At 32.6% G+C, this 22,005-nt stretch overlaps 1 protein-coding gene across 1 annotated transcript; it reads left to right on the plus strand.

Moving 5' to 3' along the window:
• Positions 1-3,171: 3,171 nt before the first annotated feature.
• On the plus strand, positions 3,172-13,206 carry LOC127723742 (uncharacterized). The gene is made up of 5 exons (XM_052230492.1): positions 3,172-3,360; positions 6,338-6,488; positions 8,678-8,866; positions 10,423-10,593; positions 11,514-13,206. Exons 1-5 carry the CDS (start codon positions 3,196-3,198, stop codon positions 12,395-12,397), a joined length of 1,560 nt encoding a protein of 519 aa, XP_052086452.1. The 5' UTR covers positions 3,172-3,195; the 3' UTR covers positions 12,398-13,206.
• Positions 13,207-22,005: the final 8,799 nt, after the last annotated feature.

Below are 22,005 nucleotides of genomic sequence, written 5' to 3' on the forward strand. Positions count from 1 at the left end.
CTCAATTTAGGATAGACTCTTGAATTTATATATATAATATATATATATATGTATGTAGCTTTTCCTGAAAAGAAATCGAAATAATTAATCTCGTATTTTTTACCATTCTTCAAAACCCGCACTAATAAATGCATTATTAATTTTGTAAAAATATTTCCTTTCTCTATTTGAACTGTACACATATACCTAACAATAACATTATTTTCATTTACCTGTGTTTAAAGTAATTTTTATATAGATTAGACCGTTGGTTTTTTCCGTTTGAATGGTTTTACACTAGTAATTTTTGGGGCCCTTTATAGCTTTCTGTTCGGTGTGAGCCAAGGCTCCGTGTTGAAGACCGTACTTTGACCTATAATGGTTTACTTTTATAAATTTTGACTTGGATGGAGAGTTGTCTCATTGGCACTCATACCACATCTTCTTATATCTATGAAATGTACGCAATAATTTCTGAATTTGAAGTATTTTGTTTTAATGACATACTATTACTTCAGTCAAACCAGGTTTAAAGATTATCTATATTACGCAAGAACATGTTTTGGCAGATCATCGTCTTCTTGTCCAACTGTAGTAATACACGTACCTATGCATTCTCAACCTCAGTTCGAAGGTCATCTCTCTCGTAAGGTCAGTTTTCTTAGGTTTGACTGTAAGTCTAAATCAGAGGGTATTAATTAAGTTTAAAATTTAGTAAAAAACAAATTAAGTTAGTTTAAAAAGTATAAAGTCACTATTTTCATTGAAATAAACTAACGAGTATTAATGAATATAAGCAGGTGAAGGAAAAATTAGGTTGGTTCCCTCCTTAAAACATTCAGAGTATGCCTTCGGAGCATACATTTCTGAATTGTCACACAGGTACCAGTCTAGGACAGAATATACCCAAACTAAAACCAAACAAATATACTGTCATTCGGCACACCTCGACAGATCTATAGGGCAGCGGAATCTGCCGAATTTTGCCGATTTAATATACAGTGTACATGTATGAGGGTGTGGATGGGGGTATACAGAATAGAGAATAATGGGCAAAAAATTTAAAGAATACAGAAAAATGGACCAAAACAATAAGGATAGAGAATAATGAGTTGCTAGAATATGAAGAATAATGAAAACTGGCCTAAAGAATTAAAGAATACAGAGATGAAGGACCCCCTTTCCAGACCCTCATGTATCTATACAAAATTTGGTAAATTGTTTTTTTTTTTATTCATATTTTAATGATTTATATTTTAGAAATATACATTTTTCGTTGATGGTGAATCTTTCAAAAACTTGTCTATTGTTTATGGCAGATACTCTGTATCATGGCATGTAAATGTTTAATGAATTATGCATTGTTGGGCTGCGGTCACATAAGCAATTTTTTTTTTATTAACAACAAAAGGAGACCAAAAAGCTTAATGCATATTGTGTGTCGTTTATAAGCAAAGGGTTGCAATACTTTTAGTTTATGGACAATTTTATGAATGTATTTTGCAAAGAAGTGATAATAACATGAGATTAATTAAATTTCTACATCATGATAAATAACTCTCAATTTTGAAAAGAGTGTTGATACCAAGAGAGCAGTCGAAAACAAAACAAACAGTCTAATAAAAGCACACGACACAAATGGCAAACAGCAGGAAAATGACGAAAACAAAACTCTCCAAAACACTATCCAAAAAAACGAGAGACTGGTCAATACAAACAAAAACAAATACCATGAATGAATTCGTGTAACTTATTGCTCGACTAGTTTCGAAAACACTTTCGAACAAAGTAGCAACATAATTACTCAGTTTTAGACGTAACGATTATTTCCTTATGATTTCAAATTATTATGTATGAGAGACAACTCGAATTCGATTCTCAAACTGAATCATATCCGGAACAGACTATAAATATATTTAATATGAATAATCATTCGAATCAACAACTATTATTGCAAACATAAATACATTTAATTTATAATGATTTAAATAATTCAATTGAAAGCCGGATGAGGTATGGGGTTCCAGTCCCACAAATTTACCGGATCGGATCTTCATTAAATATCTATTGAAACTTTGGTTTCTAAATAAGGATATGCCTGTACAAAGTCAGGAATATGACAGTTGTTTTCCATTCGTGTGATGTGTTTGAGCTTTTGATTTTGCCATTTGATGAAGGACTTTCCGTTTTGAATTTTTCTTGGATTTCGGTATTTTTGTTGTTTTACCTTTTTTGTACATATACTTGACCTTAGTTCATTTTATTCGTGTAATCTTATAGATATGTGTCTTTACAATATGTCAAGCTCTCAATCATACAAATTCATCTAAGTTGGGAATAAATTAAACAGACTATATTAAAGATTTGTCTAAAAATGAATCATGTTAAAACAAAGTTTTTACTGTATGACAAAATAGAAAATATCTAAAAGTAATATTTAATCACAAAGTGAACAGAGGTCTCATTAATTCGTACTGTTGTCTAAGATTTGAAATGTTATAGGGACGTAATAAATTCTGAACAAAGGCCGAAGTTGTTTGTTTTTTTGTGTCCCCTGCTGGAATACATTTTCATTGTCTTAATATTTGTTCACACATTGTCTAAGGCCTTACGGTTACCTATCATAGTTGCTTTCATCCACGTCTTTCCCTTGCGTATGTTCAAAGTTTAGTAACACACACACACACATATATATATATATAATGGAGATGATGGGTTGAGCGTATATACCAATTAGACAACTAAAAAAACCCCACAAAAACCACAAATACCCGTGTCCAATTGGGAAAAGGGGGAAAAGGGTGGTGGGTTGGACCTACCCCTTATGATTTTTTTTTATTACAGACAATTAAACAACTCGAGATTCAGATTTAAGTTCGATTGTCAAAGTCAGAGCGTCGTGACCGAAAATATCCTCCAGGGACATCCTGGCTGCGGACACGACCCCCAAACATTTTGAAAAAAAAATCGTCTAAATGTACTACAGATATAAATATATATCAAAATCTCGTTTAAATTGGTTTTTGTATCGTAGACAATTTTCCCATATCCCATTATTGATCACAATTGAAAATTATGATATATGTCCTTGTGGAATCAATATAAATAGTTTAAATACCTAAGATTTTAAAAGATAGATATATTGTTCGTTACGTAATCATATATATATTATGTAGGTAAGCTATTTTAAGGACAATCTAATATGTGAAACGACTTATGATCATAAACCCGGAAGTTATAAAAATGTTTTATGAAACAACATGTCATGAATATTCTGTTGGAAGTTTTATCGACAGATATCAGAATGAAATGCCACAGTTGGTCATGGTTAAACATGGTTACCAAGGAGAAACTGGAAACGACACCTTAGATACAGGACAGGTATTTATTCGCGCGCAATCTCTCTCCATTTATGTTTACAAATAAAGAGTTCTAATGAAACGAAACAACACAGGGATTTGTTACTCGTGCTCTGTGGATGCAGTAGAATGCGTCCTCGTGCCTGTAGTGTATGCCCTTATATTTTACAGTTAGGGTTTTAGGCTTGTTAAAGAGCTGTCTACATATCCTTTCGTCATTTCGGAAACTTTTATAGCTGTCTGTTTGGAGTGGGTTTTGCACATTGTTGAAGGCCGTACGTTGACCTATAGTTGTTAATTTCTATGTTATTTGGTACCTGGTGGAGAGTTGTCTCATTGGCAATTATACATCATCTTCTAATTGTTATATATACAAAGATAATCAAGGGATTGAAAATCTTTTTCACAAAATTAGAAACAAATATTTCGATGTTTACATGGTTTACTAGAAGAACGTGAAACTAAGATTGGACTTAGACCGATTGCTTGATTTTGGTATGTTTTACGTTCAGTGACAAATATTTCATTTATATCCCAGACGTAACCGAGCTTACAAGTTACATGTCAAGTATCTTATCTCTCTTTCTCCTTATCTGTTTACATGTAGTCAGAAGAAAAATACCGTACTTACTGTATACAAGGAAGATTTCAAAAGTTAAGCATCCATATCACGAAAAGAATGCCGCCAAACATATATATTTAGAGGAAGAACTTTCATTTATTTAATCATTATAAAATATACAAAAGTAAACAACTTAGATGTGCTGTTTATGGTGTCGGTACGATTGTTTTTATTGTCTCACATTCAGTGTCAAATATTTCATGTATATTCAGGACGAGAAAAGATTTGCAATAAATCTAAAAGTTGGGTGTTCCAAGATCATAAGCTGTAATTAATTAATCAATAAATGATTCAATCAAATAAAAAGCCGACATATATTGACCCCTTAAAGAACGTTTGCAAAATTATCTTAACTTCCAGAGAGCACTATCCTTACAATAAGCACTCTCCCTATATAAAGCACTCTCCTTACAATAAGCACTCTCCTTACAATAAGCACTCTCCTTACAATGAATACTCTACTTACAATGAGCACTCTCCTTACAATTAGGACTCTCCTTACAATAAGCACTCTCCCTACATAAAGCACTCTCCTTACAATTAGCACTCTCCCTACATAAAGCACTCTCCTTACAATTAGCACTCTTCCAACATAAATCACTCTCCTTACAATTAGCACTCTTCCTACATAAAGCACTCTCCTTACAATTAGCACTCTTCCTACAAAAAGCACTCTCTTTACAATTATCACTCTCCCTACATAAAGCACTCTCTTTACAATTAGCACTCTCCCTACATAAAGCACCGATTAAACGTCCCAATTCTGACTTAATGTATATGCATTTTTATACACCTGACAATGCCAAATGTACGACGACCCTCGTTGCACGAGTTTAACAGCAGTATTGGAAAAATACATGGGAGACCATGTGTCTGCTTCAAAATCAATCATCGAGGACAAATTACAATAGATTTTATTTGCGCTGTGTCTTGTAAAAAGATATTTGTACATACATGAACTCGTTTCATTTTAAAAGTGTCGTCTTGAATATATACATTATAGCTTTCAAAAATTATTAAGTATGGGAGATGTTAGGATTCAAATTATACGAAATTATACAATATGAATATATAGAGATGTGATGTGATTTCCCGCGAGACAACAATTCACCAATAAACCAAAGGACAGTGATATGAACAACTACAGGTCATCGTACGGTCTTCAACATTGAGCAAAGTGCATTCCAGTTGAAAAGATCTATGTTGAAATGACCGCGTTATTATTTTTTACTCCTCGCCGCATTCATTCGAGGAAAGGCGATTGAGATAACTAATAAAAATTCCTAGCTTATCTATTCGGTGATATTTATAAAAAAAAAATAAATTTAGAAACTGCCTTAAACAAAACCGACTTATGCCCTTCATGCAGATACTGTTTTATCAAAAAGTCATATTTAACCACATATTTACCGAAACAAAAGACAGTAATTGTTTTATTACATGTTCCGAGACAGAAAAATATGTATACAATAACAAAAAAACAAAAAAAAACAATAAAAAAAAACAAAAAAAAACAAAACAAAAACAAAATAATAAATTAAAATAAAACATGGAGGTGTAGACGTAAGAAACTGTCTCATTGTTCAATTGGATTGCTTGGTTTCTGCTATTATATACTCTTCATTCAGTGACAAACACTATACGCTATAACGTCATGTTAAATGTGAATATGAACCCTGCTATGTACAATCCTTACACGCCCAGAATGTCTTTTACATAAAGAAATAGTACGCATGAAAACGTCCTCACACCAGGAGTTATTAATCTTACTGCAAGCCACCCAGTACTTACTACAAAATGTACATGTTTTACTCCTTAATGTAACATTCTTAGCGGAGACAGCAAAAATACACATTGTTAATCATTAGCAACATAGGAGAGCAAGTTACACTAGACCAACGAGGTAGTGTCGTATTGGACATATTGGAATAATTGTTATGGTGTGAATTTATTGTCATTCAAAGTACATGTACACCGATTGTTGTACCTTGATTGGACTAAATTGCCGCAACTAGTGAAATAAGTTCGAAAAGACGTTAAACTTGGATACAAGTCATAGATATAGGAAGATGTGGTATGAGTGCCAATGAGACAACTCTCCATCCAAGTTACAATTTAAAAGTAAATCATTATAGGTCAAGGTACGGCCTTCAACACGGAGCATTGGCTCACACCGAACAGCAAGCTATAAAGGGCCCCAAAAAATTACTAGTGTAAACATGCCCATTTCTTCTGAATACGTTCTTATATTGTGTTTTACTTGTTGCTAGGGTTTGTAAATCACCAGAACACGTGCCTTCTCTAAAGATAAAATGTATAACCTTCGAAGTCAACCGACATCAAGTTATGAATTCATTTTTTGTTTGTTCTCATACAGGTACTTAGAATTCATGGTGTATACAAACAAACCAGAATTTTAGCAATAGTTAAAAAAGATTCCAACAGATGTTTTGGATATGGAGATATTTCAGTCAGTATCCCTCAAGATTGTAACATACCAGTCTATCTTATCAAAAGAAATAATCCAGGTAATGCAAACGTTTATCTTTTGTATATATTACGGTATGTTGTTAAATATATACGTTCTATGTGTCGAATGGGTGTCGTGATTGACCCTTGAATACCGTTTAACATGTTTAAATAGTATTATTATTCCTTTTTTAAATCCATGGTTTTATTAGATCGGTAGATATTATTCTACTCTTAATCTCAGTACGGAAAAGTTAAAGGAAAAAACCATAATCAATTTACTTTGTTTTTTTTTATATTTATTTAATGTATTTTTGTCTGATTGAAATTGAGAATGGAAATGGGGAATATGTCAAAGAGACAATAACCCGACCAAAGAGCAGACAACATTGATTGATTGGTTGTGACATGCTTAACGTCCAAAGGCAAATATTGTATGCATGTTCATGACAAATATTTTTCTGATAATCTACTACAATCGTAACAACCTACAAAACAAAATGCCCGTGAAAGCGTGGAAAAAAATACAAATTAAACAATTTCATATAAAATAGATTAGTAATTATGACTGGCAATCAAACCAGTTTGTTCTTTTTGTGAAAACATGGTTTCAATTGTAAACTGTGTACATGTAAATCAGACTTTCGAAATATTGTATTAACTGCATGCAGGTTTGTTGCTTTCTAAACGTATAGTGGCGAATATTTCATCCTTATTTCGGACCCGTACACATACACATATATAGCCGTAAGATAGATTCTACAAAGTTGATTGACCACTATGATTGGAGGGAAATTTGTACTGTCACTTAAAACAAAACGGGGTATGTTTGGAAAAGGCATACATTTTCCCCTTGCAGTAAGTAAGCGAATCCTCAAAGGGATACTGCTGTGTTTTATGCATCCCAAACACACAAAAGGAAGCCCTATCAGCACGGCCTCTTTTGAGAACCAAGAGCAGTACTTGTATTTAGGATACTGTTTTTTCTATACACCGGTCAAGTTTGAATTCGGCACTAGTAATGATGTGAATATAATATCTTTTTCTTTTACCTCATGAGATTTGAATGATTATAGAAATTCAACAGAAATCAAAATATAAATGTAGAAATTAAGGATGTTTTTGAATTTTTGTCAGCCTATTCGTAATCCTCTTGTTTTATCCATGTAGTGTCATTAAAAGTTTTGCCGACTAACCCCTAATTTTCTTTTCATAGTTTTATTACATATAGTTTAAAAAAACATTTTTGAAAATATTATAAATTCCTTGTTTTTATCAAAGTTTTTTGAAGAAGAAAGGTGTCAATGTTAAATACATGAAAAATCTAGAGAGAATCATTTCCCGCCAAATTCCCAATTGCTTATATATCTCAAAAACAAGGACACGGTCCTTTCATTATTTCCAACCTTTAAACTCCATTATTTAACCACTATGCATTTTATAGCAGTCTTTTAAAAAAACTTGTTATTTGAAAAAAGAAGAGCAAGCATCATTAAGTACCAAAATGTTGATCCTCACCCAAGATAAAAAAAAAAACAAAAAATGTACATTTACAATAGATGGAGGGATGGGTGGACGTCAAGCGGCAAGTATAATATGGAGAAGAACTTGCTTTAAACTATATCCAAACGCTGAGTTTGATTTTTAACTTGCGTTTTTTATGCCCCCGCCGCTAGGAGAAGGGAGCATTAAGTGATACCTTTGTCCGTCCGTCCGTTCGTACGTATACATTATTACGTCCAAAAATTAGTATCCGTTCTCTAACTTTTAAATGAGTTTGCCTCAACATAATGTTATGAAACTACGTATACACAATGCTTATTGCAAATGTACCATAAAACACAGATCAAGTTCTAATTTGGGTGGCTTCAATTTTACAGTTCTCTAGTTATGTATTTTGATAACGTTATGTGCAACGGGGTCATCATCTGTGTCCCATGGACACGTTCTCCATTTATTTTTTACCTTATTGTTAAAGAGTCTGCAAAAAAGTATCTCATTTTTTTCCGTACACATACAAAATAATATTTATACAATCATAAATAATATTGCTCCGATCCAACCAGTTTTCGTTGTTTCTCCTAAATGTTGCAAGCGTAGCGATGAAGTGTCAACTGTCAAAGTCTTTGGTTTTGCAATGCCAGCTAGGTGTAACCAATATCCACGCAACCAGGCGACCACGCTACCAGGTGATCACGCTACCAGCCGACCACTGAGGTTGTTCTAATAATGTTTATATTTATTTCAGTGAAATGTTCAGCATTGCTACATGAAGTTATTGCTAAACATAAACTACCAGTCGAGGTCAAGTGTGACACCGCAGAGGAACCGGAAATAACATTAAAAGGTCGTAAAGCACGTTTAATCGGAGACATAAGACTTAAATTGATACAAGAAAGCGATTTGAAATACATGTATGGAAACCCAGTAAATAAAGGTTTGTTAATTAAAACTAAAAAAAAAAAAATAGTAAAAATTGTCAAGAAGGAATGTGCTGGCGAACAGGTTTCTTGAAATACAACATGACAAATATAAAAGAAATGAATATCAATATAGGGTTAATTGATTATTTGTTGTTTCATGAGTGTCCAATACCTAATTATTTAATCAAATTCAGAACGGCAATATGATGATGGAAGACTGTTTAGCGTCTAATAGCAAAGTATATGCATATCAGGACGAGCACATGACAATTTGATATGAAAATAGACCCTGCTTTGTACTAGACCGACATGCTGAGCCGGATTATTTAACGTGCTATTTCAAAAAGTAGCATTCTGCAGGAAGACATGTGACTGTAGCCGGACAGATTATTCTGACGTCGAGCCGACCAGAGCGGAGAAGAAGTAAATACCAACTTCCAAGTCATTGGTTTGAACCGGCAGAGATCGAATCCACGACCTTCCGCACCGAGGCGACAACGCTAACACGAGACCATTGAGGCGGGTCTGCGCGGCTTCAAATTAACAATTTTAAAGGTATACTGCGAAGTGGGTAGTCTAGGATGAAGGGCGGGAAGATCATCACAGTTTTTGGTGGGGTTTGTGTTGCTCAATCCTTAGTTTTCTAAGTTGTGTTTTGTGAATTGTTGTTTGTATTTTTCTTTTTTAGCCACTGTGTTGTCAGTTTATTTTCGACTTATGAGTTTGAATGTCCCTTTGGTATATTTTGCCTCTCGTTTACATAAATCAAGCTGTCGTCACATCTATAACAAAACAACAATTATTAATCATTTTGCATGTTTGTCCTTTATATTTACTGAAAATAAATTGATTGATGTGATGCTTGCTTAACGTCCTGTTTCAAATGTTTAGTGCATATTCAAGACGAAAAGAAGATGGTATGCTGGCCTAAGTTTCATTTTTTCAAATCATAATATAATTCATATATTAACAAAACGTACCAACCCAATAAAAATCTGAAATTTACTTTATGACTTTTTAAAGATATATAAACAACAACGAATGACCACCACTAAATAATCAATTACATGCTCACATACCGATTGTCGGTGTTAACCATGTTTTCGGAAGCCCACAAATCCCTTAACACGATAGAGGTGTAATAGTATATAAATAACACATAGCTGAGAGGGTGATAGAGCAGATTGTTACCCCGAGAAAACTTTGCCAATTGAGGCGAAGCCAAGGTTGACAATGTCTTTTCGAAGGGTAACAATCTGCTCTATCACCCGCCCAAGAAATGTGTTATTTAATTTATTATATTGAATGTTCTGTTATTACTGTCTATTAAATTTCAAATTTAAAGTAATAAACTATGACGTCTTGTAAATAACAACCATCTGCATTTAATAAAGCGCACACTTGATCAAGCGTCTCCGTGAAGGGTAATATAATATTTACCATACGATAGAGTAAATTGTCTCCCTCGTATCAACCAATCAAAATCTGGCATTTTGACATGAAGTATAATAACACAACATACAACATACCTATCTATTTTATATGCATACTAGGGTTAATTATTTTTCAGGACAGTTATATCGAAACGTTGTTTCCATACCCTATCACATGACCTGTTTGACGTTGTCTGTCATAACAGGGTTAGAAAATGGTAACCAAGACTACTGGGCGTCCATTTTACATTCCATGACGTATACAGCAGACAATTATATAAAGTTTGACGGCCAAATGGGTGGAAATGGTAAGCTTTTAATTAAGTAAATGTTGAAAAATACTGTGAAGGAAATAGAATTTTCAAGTCACAGTAAACATCCAACTCATCTACATTATTCAGATTCTAAACCAATCAGTCTATTAATGCTTGGCAGAGAAGCAGGCAATATCAATCGTAAGTTATTTGGATTCACACATGCAGCAGAGGAACGAACTAATGACCTCCCGTATTCAATACGAGCTCGCAAACACGAAACTACTAGCACCTGCATTTTTTATAATTTTAAAATTAACGAGAAATCAAAATTATTAATTGTTTATACAAAATATACCAAGTTTCCTATATTATATCCGATGAACCGGAACCGCTGTAATCATTACACAAATTCCTGGCATAAGTTATTCATTATTAATAAATATTTGATTTTCTGAACTTTTTGGGAACAGAGATACACTTAATGACGTTTAAATTAAATAATCTAAACTTTAATATTTGTAAAATTAACGGTCTTGTAGGTATAAGTAGTATCTTACACTTACGTTATTGGGTCACTGTACAATAATTGACAGTCAGCGTCCTATTTGTATAAGTTTAGTCCGTAGAGAATCCCTTGAAAATGAACACAAGAAAGAGGTGCCGATGCCGAAATATTGACTACCAATTGAGTGCGATTCATTGAATTTGCTCTATCGACGCATAGTATATAAACAAAGCAAATTAAAATGTTTTCCTGAGATAAAATATAACTTCATCAGGATTCGTTAGTGAATTAAATAGATTCATTGTTACTACTGTTTTCTAAAGAAAAACATGAAGAAAAAACATTTGTCAATTTAAATGAAATTTTAGACTATTATTTCAATTATTAACAATCTGCTCGTAAGCAATTTATTTCTATCTGGTTTAAAATATCATGTTTTGATTAAAATATTATCCTTTTTGTTTAGATTTTCTGACGTTCCCTACATCAGCTACAGCTCCAATGGAATATGATTTTATTGAGACCAATAAATCTTATTTGACAACTAATAGGAGAAAAGACCCAACTTATGTATCAACAAAGTCTTCCATCCAAGATGAACATTTCTATGAGGAAATCCCAGCTGATAGAGTGAAGTCCGAACAGCTTAATATATCTAACAGAACAAAGGTGTATTCAGAGGACAGTGACATTACTGAAACTACAAATCTTCCATATGAAAATTTAAATAAAATAAGTATTCCAAACAGAACAATAGTGTCTTCAGAGGACTGTGACAATACTGAAATCCCAAATCTTTCATATGAAAATTTAAATAAACTAAGTATTACAAACACAACAAAATTGTCATCAAAAGTGTCTTCAGAGGAGGGTGACATTACTGAAATCTCAAACCTTCCATATGAAAATTTATATAAACTTAGTACCGTTATCGCTAAATCAGATTCTGGTGACTTACAAACTCTGGCAACAAATACTATAACTGACTTAGCATTTGAAAACCAGGAGTATCAAAACACACCAACGTCAGAAAGCACAAATTGTGACTACGAAATAAGGAAGAAACTGGATAAGACTTCGCGGAAGATAAATATCGTAAATACAATATCTTGCCCTCCTGATGTGGAGAATTTGTCAGTTCAAGAATTAGGACAGTATTTACATGTTTTGAACTTGGGAAAACACGAAGAAAGTCTTTCCGATGCTCTCATTGATGGATCTCTTATCAAAGAACTGGATGAAAACATTCTTCGAGAGGAGTTTGGTTTCACACGATTTGAGGCAATAAAACTGATGAAATTTGCGCGAGATGGATATTTGCCAAAAACTTCACAAGAAACCTTTTTATAACGATTGTTTGCTGAATGTATCGACAGCCGAACAAAAAAAATCCTTATTTTTTATGTTAAAATACCCTATGCTTTACTTAGATTGTGCTTTGCTTGATCGCCTTAGATCAGAAGAGACAGCAACTAACAAGTATTTAGTCCGTAAAGTGTTTTGTCGAACAGTATCTTAATTAAACACGATAGGCATGATAAGCATACTTATCAAATCGAAACGTCAACAGAAATCACTTTATTACATGTACATATTTGAATTGTCGTAACTACAATGCCATCCTCTTTTCCTGGATTTTGACTTCAGCGAATGGGACTTATCACAGTCTTTGTACTGACTATGAACAACACGAAGGTTGCCACGTGTGGAGTTTGATAATCATGCTTAGCCTTCCGAAGCACCCGAGTGTTTTGACTGCCGGATTCTCTTTGACCTTTAAATTTTAAACGTCTCTTTGATATCTTCCGCCCATTTTTATTTGATTTATTTAATTATACAGTTGTTTGAATCAAGGCAGTATTTTTATGTTATAGTTATTGACCAAGCAAGAGGGTCATTTAATCAGCACGGCTCGGGTGACCCTACTTGACCAAAAAAACGTAGAAGTTCGGGTAAAAGGGTCATCCTGACCGTGCAGATAAAATTATATATACCGATTTGATTGTTCAATAACTGTTTTAACGCACATGAAGCCATCAATAATCATGACCGTTTTGGAAATATTCGGGCGATATTCAATCCACGGCTCCTGTGAAAGTTTGCTTGTAGGGTGAAGAAAGGGGGAACATTTAAGTAATAAAAGGTTGGTAACTTTTAAATTATATTTTTTTGTGATTTTCATGCTTTCTCCTTAATTGTTACAGTATTTGGAGAATTGTGGTTTAAACCGACATAAACGATTTAGAACTTTACATATTGTTTAAACACGTGTCTATTGTTGAACACTATATGTTTCCCTCTTGATTGCTGTCTTATTGGCGTACAACACATCTCCTACAGTTTAAGTCCGTGTGATGTACTTTGAAATCAGTGTATGACAAATCAAAAATGCAAGGGTTATTGAGTATAAGAATAATTGCTTCTCATTCCCTCAAGAATATGATCAGAGGAAGATTAATTGAAGAGAGATGTACATAAATTTATATTGCAAAGTAAACAAAACAAAAAAGTTTCACTTTTTAATCTTTAAACTGCCCCTCATCCCCCCCCCCCAATAATGTTTCATCTTCATTCATTCTGAAGACATGTTCCATCTAAAAGAAGTATGATAGATCTCCTACGGTTATCTGCAGTTCGTGTGGTACAAACATTATAGATAAAAGACACACACACAATGAGAAAAATACTGACATTTTGATTATGTTTTGGAACAGTGATTTCGGCTGCATATACATTTGTATTGGGTTGGGTCGGCATAAGAACAGTTCAATAGTGTAAAACACCGCGGAACTAGCTGTTCCTAATTCTTTAGTACTAAAAAAATCTGTAAATGAGCAAGACAGTGTGCCTGTAGCGACAGATGAGCATATATGTTTCCCTTTCCCATGCTTTTTCATGTTTGTGTTTTTCATCATTTTGCTCCCCCTGTCCATCACGAATAAAAAAAAAAACGTAATCATTATTACCACCAATGTCCTTAAATAAATGTTTCATATACCCAAGGAAACATTTCATTCCTATCTAGGATATAATTTTGATAGGGTAAAGTGTCCTTTTTTTCGTTTGTTGACTTTGCTTTCCATTGTCTTATATTCGCACACAAAGTTTATTCACTTCAGCTACGCATGTTTCTAAAAATATAATATATTTATCAAAATTCGAAGATAGCTAAAAGAGGTCAAGTGAATAAGTAGACGGAATCTCCAGTTCTATCTATACGCGCCAGTTACATATTTACTTTTCACCTGGTTCAAATGACAGCGTAAAGAAAAACATGAAACAATTTTGGACTATATGTGTAAGTTCAGTATTATTTTATACATTTTGGGAATCCTTCCAAAAGAGAAAAGTAAAGTAAAAGGATTGTATTTTAATGATTTGTACATGAATGAATCTTTAATATTTTAGATATTCTTTGCAATGGCAAGTATTGTATTTTATTTTGAAAACTGTTACAGATAGAGACTGTCCAAAAAGGTTTTAATGACAAGATCTTTCCAATGTTTATTTTGATCAAAATTGTCAGATGACCCCTTTTAACTATTACAGACAGAGAGAAAATGATCATTTACCAGTTCTACAAATAAGTCAATAAGGCCAAAATCGTTAGTTGAAACCATATAGGAATTATTTCCCTTGAATGACTATGTTTTTTTTCCCATTTTGTTGGTTTTGGTCCAAGACATGATCTACAAATAGATCAACGTAGCCAATAATAGTCATGACAACCCTTATATGAGTTATTGCCCTTGGAAAACGAGTATTATACTATTCAGCTATTGCAACAACTACAAAAAAAAAAAAAAAAGAAAAAAAAAAGATTGTGAATCGAAACTGTAAGCATTCATAGGATCTTCAATTTGGTCAATATCGACGAATGTGTCAGTTGACTTCCTATAAGAGCTATATTCTTTAAATCATGAATTACCAATTTTTGCATTTTTTTGGGACAAAAACGATCGTAAAAAGAAATTATATGTAGGACCGTAAATATAAAGAATGATCAGCAATACAAGATAATTAAAAGAAAAGAGAATTTAGTCATGAATTACATTTTAGTCTTTAATTTTGGAGAATTACCATTGTTGAAGATGTGCATAGATTAAGGCGAGCGACAAAGGCTCTTTACCTTTACAGCCTCTTGTTAGGTAACCTTAAATTTCACGTTAGATCCACCTTACATCTCGTTTGAGATTAATTTCATGTAAAATATATCACGTTATTTTAACTTGTGATTCATGTGAAATTCACGTGAGCCAAATTTGCCTGTGTATATAACCGTATTTCATGTAATTTGTTTGTATTGCGTATGTGTATAGTCTCTCCTTAAATAAAATGTGTTTGGACATGCTGATTGTGACAGCGTTCTAAATAAGATATAGGAATGCTATGTTCGTCAATGTCTAAATTAAAAGAAGCTTAATTCTGTCTCCACTTCTGGAATTTTCGCCAAGAAAAGTATTAGGCACGCCATGTGTAATTTTAAGCAAAAAATTAAATCACAAAAATACTGAACTCCGAGGAAAATTCAAAACGTAAAGTCCCTAATAAAATGGCAAAATCAAAAGCACAAACACATCAAACGAATGGACAACGGATTATGTTCTATAGAACTGCTTGATTTCAGATGTTCTTCTGTCAAAGATAATAAACTTGCAATGTCTATATATCGTGGACGTTTTGTGTTTGTGTTTATACAAACAAATTAGCTGCTTTGTTTGTTTATGTCGTACATGAACACATTGCATACATTGTAGTCCCTGTGGTAGCTATTTGAACAGCTATTAGTTAAATGAAATAAGATAAGATAATCAACTTTATTTCTGATGTATTTTATGAACATTCAATGAAATAATGTCCCTGTTTTGTAGACGATATAACAGGTTGAATAATGAATAATGAACTATTCCATTATTCATAATTGAATTTGAATTTTGTAAAATTAATAATGGACGTATTTTAGCGCAGTTATTACAGATATATAGGTAGAAAAAAACATAGTCCATGATCTATATTCTAACGACTTGTATGCATTTCCAAATAATTCTTTTTCAATAACTCAATTACTTAGGTCCATTCGGTAAAGTGATTTAAACCCATGGCACATTTGATTTTGACATCAACTGTCTAGTTCTTATGTACTTTGAACTCTGATAGACGTCCGTTGACTTTTCATATCAGCAAATGTTATTAGGTCAGATAAGAAGTCATGAAAGAAATTCCGGTCAGTGTTATTTTATCAGTTTATTGATTCGTCCTTAAATAACCAGTTCGCATGTGAAATATCTGTCATGTAATAAAATGAAAACATCTTCACGGGTAGTAGCGTTGTCATATCGAGACACGTTTCGTACAGTGATTTTGTTACTATTTGGTACAGTTAGTCATGGTTTGGTAAGGTCACTCGCCGGACCGATTGACCTCGTTCTCTTTTAATAAGCATAACAAAGTTAATAAGATATTTGATTCAATGTTTTACGTCCAACTTTCAATATTTGAATTGTGTTTGTTGAATACTTACGCACGTAAAGTATCATATCGAAAATTGACATGGTTTCGATCACATTTGTCATGGTTTGGATAAAAATTAGTTTCACAAAAATATTGATAGTTTGTTCGAATGACACGTTATGTTAAAAGAACACAAACACACAATGTACCAAATAATTGCTAAGAAAGGTAGCCGTAGTTTTTAACTAATCTAATGAGTATAATCGGCGAAACATACCTACAAAATCGTACTCATAATTAGTATTTAAAGATATTATAGCTGTGAAAAGTACAATTCATGTAGGCATAACTTGCATGTGTTGCCATTCAATATAACTCTTTTTCTTCTCAAACTATATCCGTATGTTGGTTACGCCAGGAATGTATATTGCAACACGACATTTGGAGTCAAACAGTAACGACTGACAAATTTTTGTTTTCTTAATCTTGCAATTCTACTAAAAATATCCGCATCAATGCCTCGAAATGGTGTGTTTACAAGTAAGGTTTTAAACCACTAAGTCGTATGCTAATAAAAAGATTTGCCATATTTGATCATTTTATTAACACATTATACAAACCATGCAATATGCGATTGGACGAAGTATGTTTGGCATATATCACGGTTAGAAGTACGTAGCCGTCGTCGTAGACGTTTCTCATGACAGATAATCTATGTCTCCTTTGTTTCGTTTCTTTTCGTTTCGTTTCGTTTTGTTCTGTTTTTTTTAGGAGGCGTGCATCTAACATAAAAAATATCAAATAAATCCTCAAATCAAACCAGCTATAGAGGCAGGGAAGAAACACAAACGAATATGAAAAAAACGGACCCATAAACTAAACACATCAAACAGTAAAATGATATTATTGCACAGAATTATTTTTGTTTGTATTTGTTTTATTTTAAAACAAACTACATGTACATTTTAAATGTTGTGAGACAATGATTCGAACAGTAATACATAGTAATAATAGAGCATTTGAGTAAAAGAGTAACATTGATTTTGATAGATCCATTGGTAAATCAGACAAATTTCCTTTGCTTTAAATAGAAAAAAAAAATGTTTATTTCGAATAATCCAGATGAAAATTAATTGCTCTGGTTGTGCAATTTTATCATTTCATCAAGTAAGTTTTAACCGGGAGAGTGGCTACTGGATTGACGATGGTCCTTAACCATAAATGTAAACAGGAGACTGGATACTGAAATGACGATGATAACGAGATGCAAACCACTACCGGTTGCAGATGTCACCGATAGACAATGACTAGGACCTAGTCATTTGCCTGAGAATACTCGCTTTAACTCCACTGGTAGAATTAAACACAAGTCCTATGCAGTAGTTAACAATTTAATGATTCAGGATTGAATGCATGTAGTTTTACAAAATAGGCGGATGTTGTCAGTTCGAATGTCTGACTCTCACTGAAGTCATAACTTCAGAAAACACATTTAAATCAAGAATTTACATAGTTACAATTTCTTCATAGAAATGAGATCATCGAATGACAATGCAATAATACAGTAAGCACTTAAAGGTTTAACAAAAGAATATAACAAAAATTTGTCGCTTGAGTTTAAGGCTTAATAAGGCTGATTGAAAAGACTAAAGGATTAATTATTCTATACGTAGGAAAACTTAAGAACTATGTAAAGTTGTGACCTTATCTATTATTTATCAAAAGTATTATTTTGAAACAAATTTATGACTTTGTGAAAATATACTGACACTTCATTGTTTCTTATAACACAAAAAGCTTCATAAAGAAAACGTTACATGTTAATAAAATTACTTTGACGAACATATGTTGCCAATTAAATGATTTCGATAAAATAATAATTAGTTTAACAATATAATGACAATTTATGACCGAGCAGTTTGTCAGTGAAAGTTAAAAAAAATATCAGGTTTAGGAAGAATACACTTTTTATATAGTTCCAAATGAAGATGCACAATTTACACAAATTATCGCTTCACAGATTCCCTCCCCTATGAAATCCAAAGCATCCTCGCCTTGTGGTTAAATAAATCTATCTTCTACGGTAATGTCTGTTTTCTCAAAAATGTTTGTTGCTATTTGCTGATTGTTCAAATAAATTCTAATCGATTATTTTCATCCGATAATACCAGAAAAATTTTATAAAGTTCATCACTACGCAAAATGAGTCTGTCCTTTTCAATTTTGTGTTTTTCTTCTTGTTCTATAATCAATGTTTGAGTTTGCTTGTTAAGAACTGTTATTATGTTAACAAAATTTTCACTATCACTGCGTTTGGATTCAAGTTGAGAAATTTTGTCTGAATATTCTTGGATAGTTTTTGGATCTTGAATTGCTGAGTCTTCTTTTTGCTTCTTTAAGCTTGTGTTTTTACGCTCAAACTCTATTAGTTGATCTTGCAATTTTGTGGTATCCTTTCTGTATGTGACTTTACATTCATGCAGTCGACTTTTTACAGACTTTAGTTCGGAACGAAGTATGGCAGAAACGTCTAAGCAATTTTGAAAAGATCTAAATCTTATGCCAAAGAATGGCAACTCGCGCATCGCACTTTGTCTTTCAAAATATTCGTTCAGTCTTTTACTATCACGTTGCTTTTCACGATTTGTTTTCTACTTGACGAGATGTAAACAATTTGAAGATTTTATTGATTATCTCCAACATTGCCTTGAATAATGTCAAAATTTGTTGCATTTGAGGCATTGCTTATCTATTGCTGAACATGTTCCAACGCAATGATTTTGTAATCCACATCTGACATACATTGGATTCTGACGGGAATAAAATGTTCAAGTTCTCCATTGAGGTCGGAAACTATATTCCATCGCTGAAATCGTAGATGATGGGAACTTGTCGAAATGCCACTTGCTGCTTGAAGTACTAGTAACATGTGTCGAACTAAAAAGTCAACACGCCTCTGGATTTCCTCCACCATAAATGTAAAAAGGAGACTGGCTACTGGAATGACGATGATAACGAGTTGGAACCCACGACCGGTTGCAGATGTTGGCGATGCCAACGATAGACAATGACTAGGACCTATTCACTTGCCTGAGAATACTCGCTTTAACTCCACTGGTAGAATTAGACACAAGTCCTACGCAGTAGTTAACAATTTAATGATTCAGGATGGAAAGTGCGAGTATTACAAATTAGGCGGATGTTTACATTGTTACAATTTCTTAATAGAAACGAGATTACCGAATGACAATGAAATAATACAACTAGCACTAAAAGGTTTAAAAAAAAATAGAATAAAACAAAACTATGTCGCTTGAGTTTTAGGCTGAATAAGAATTAACTAAAAAGACTAAAGGATTAATTATTCTATACGTAAAAAAACTTTAGAATTATGTTAAGCTGTGACTTTATCTATCATTTATCAAAATTATTATCTTGAAACAAATTTCCGACTTTGTGAAACTATACTGACACTTCCTTGTTACTTATAACACAAAAAGCTTTATTAAGAAAATCGTTACATGTTAATAAAATTACTTTGACGAACAAGTATTGCAAATAAAATGATTTCGATAGAATATTAATTAGTTTAACAATATAATGACAATTTATGACCGAACAGTTTGTCAGTGACAGTCCAAAAAATATCAGATTTAGGAAGAATACACTTTCTAAATAGTTCCAAATGAAGATGCACAATTTACATAAATTGTGCTATCACAAAGTACTGAATCTAAAGATTCCGAGAACATAGCTAATGAATATTAAATTATCAATCTAAGATTTCGTTCAGTCTTTCGTGTACCTACAATCGTATGTCATTGAGTATTCAGTTTGAAAGTCTGAAAATGTATATGTAAAGGGATTTATTTACGTTATTAATACATATTTGTGACATTAATCAGTCAATTGTTTTCCGTATGTACCCTTTCGTTTTGTATCTGGGTTTTGTAATTGGATGTGCGGTCAGAACTTTACATCTCTAAATATTTTCTTTGCAACGAAATCACAATTTGTTGTTACTAATTATTTTGTCATATTTTCTATTTTCTATTATCAAGATTAATCTGATACAGCTATCATGTAGTATTTTAATTTGTATTGTAGTTTTTGTTAACCTTATTACTGAACTTGTTGCATGGACACAGTGAGTATACGTAGAAAGTGCATAGTTTTCTAAAATATAGCCCGAAGAATAAAGTAGAATGTTGACATTGTATGTCAGAAACCAATAATTCAGCTTTTGCACCCCCCCCCTTTTCCAAAAAAAAAAAAGCAAAATAAAAAAATAAAAAAAAGCAACGAAAAAAACCCTAAAAGACTCAAACAACCAACCAACCAAACAAAAAAATAAGAAGCCAAACAGACGTTTAAAAAGTCAAGTTGAATGCTTAGTTTAGTGGTGCCGTAAGTGAGCAAAATCCGGCACTTTGACAAAAGATTCAATATAAAACTTTTACACGTCTTAAAACACTAATGTATTGGCCAAAAGTACATTTAAAAGTAAACACTTATGTTATTGGTCACGGGAGTAAAATTTTTTTCATGAATGACTATTTTGATAATTTCTGAAAGTCTTAGTAATCGTATTTAAGGATTGAACACGTAGATACCAGATTGTACACGTTTTCGGACGAGAAAAAATCCTACTTTGTTGTGAACCACACTTATCTCTTTTACACATTCATTCAAGCAAAAATTATAAAACTGCTAGTTTTTATACCCTGTAGATATATTTGTAAAATTGAAGAATGGAGGTATTCTTATAGGTAATAATTGTATCCCCCTGCTAGACACATTCTTGTATTCATATGATGCTAATTTATCCAAAACCTTTTAAACAAAAAGATGAAATGAATCAGGAAATTTTTTTATTTTTCTTCCAAATAAGTTGATAATATGCTTTATACATGAGCACTCAAATCTCAAATAATTGTTTATCTTTGTAATTTGAAATAAGGTAACTTCGAAAACAAAAAAGGTCTATATCTAAGTCAGATTTTTTCCCCTTAATTAATTTTAAGACTTCACTTATACTTTCCAATGACAAAGAAATAATATAATTTAGATTATTACAGAAAGACGTGTTGTGTAATTCAATTTATCATGTTCATATAATGAAACGGACAACGCGAATTGTTGTTGCTTATTTCTATCACATTATATAATATTGGTTTCAGCTCCTATTCGGTTCGAGGGTGGAAAAACCAAATATGAAGGCAGGGTAGAAATTTTCCACAGCGGTCATTGGGGGACGATTTGTAGTAGAAATTTTGATCAAAGAGATGCTAAGGTTATTTGTGGTATGATAGGAAAGAAGTTAGTGTAAGTGTCATATTTAATTAACAGAAGAAAGCAAAAACAAAATGAAAAATTGGAAAATGTTTAAAGTTTAACATGTTAAATCAACATATATTTCTGAATCTCTATTTGTGCAATAATTTAAATTGATAACTAACTATTATTGTTTCAAAATATCATTACAGCCAAACCAAATATAAATAATA

This window comes from Mytilus californianus, unplaced genomic scaffold, assembly GCF_021869535.1.
Source record: "Mytilus californianus isolate M0D057914Y unplaced genomic scaffold, xbMytCali1.0.p SCAF_13, whole genome shotgun sequence".
Taxonomy (NCBI): Eukaryota; Metazoa; Mollusca; class Bivalvia; order Mytilida; family Mytilidae; genus Mytilus; species Mytilus californianus.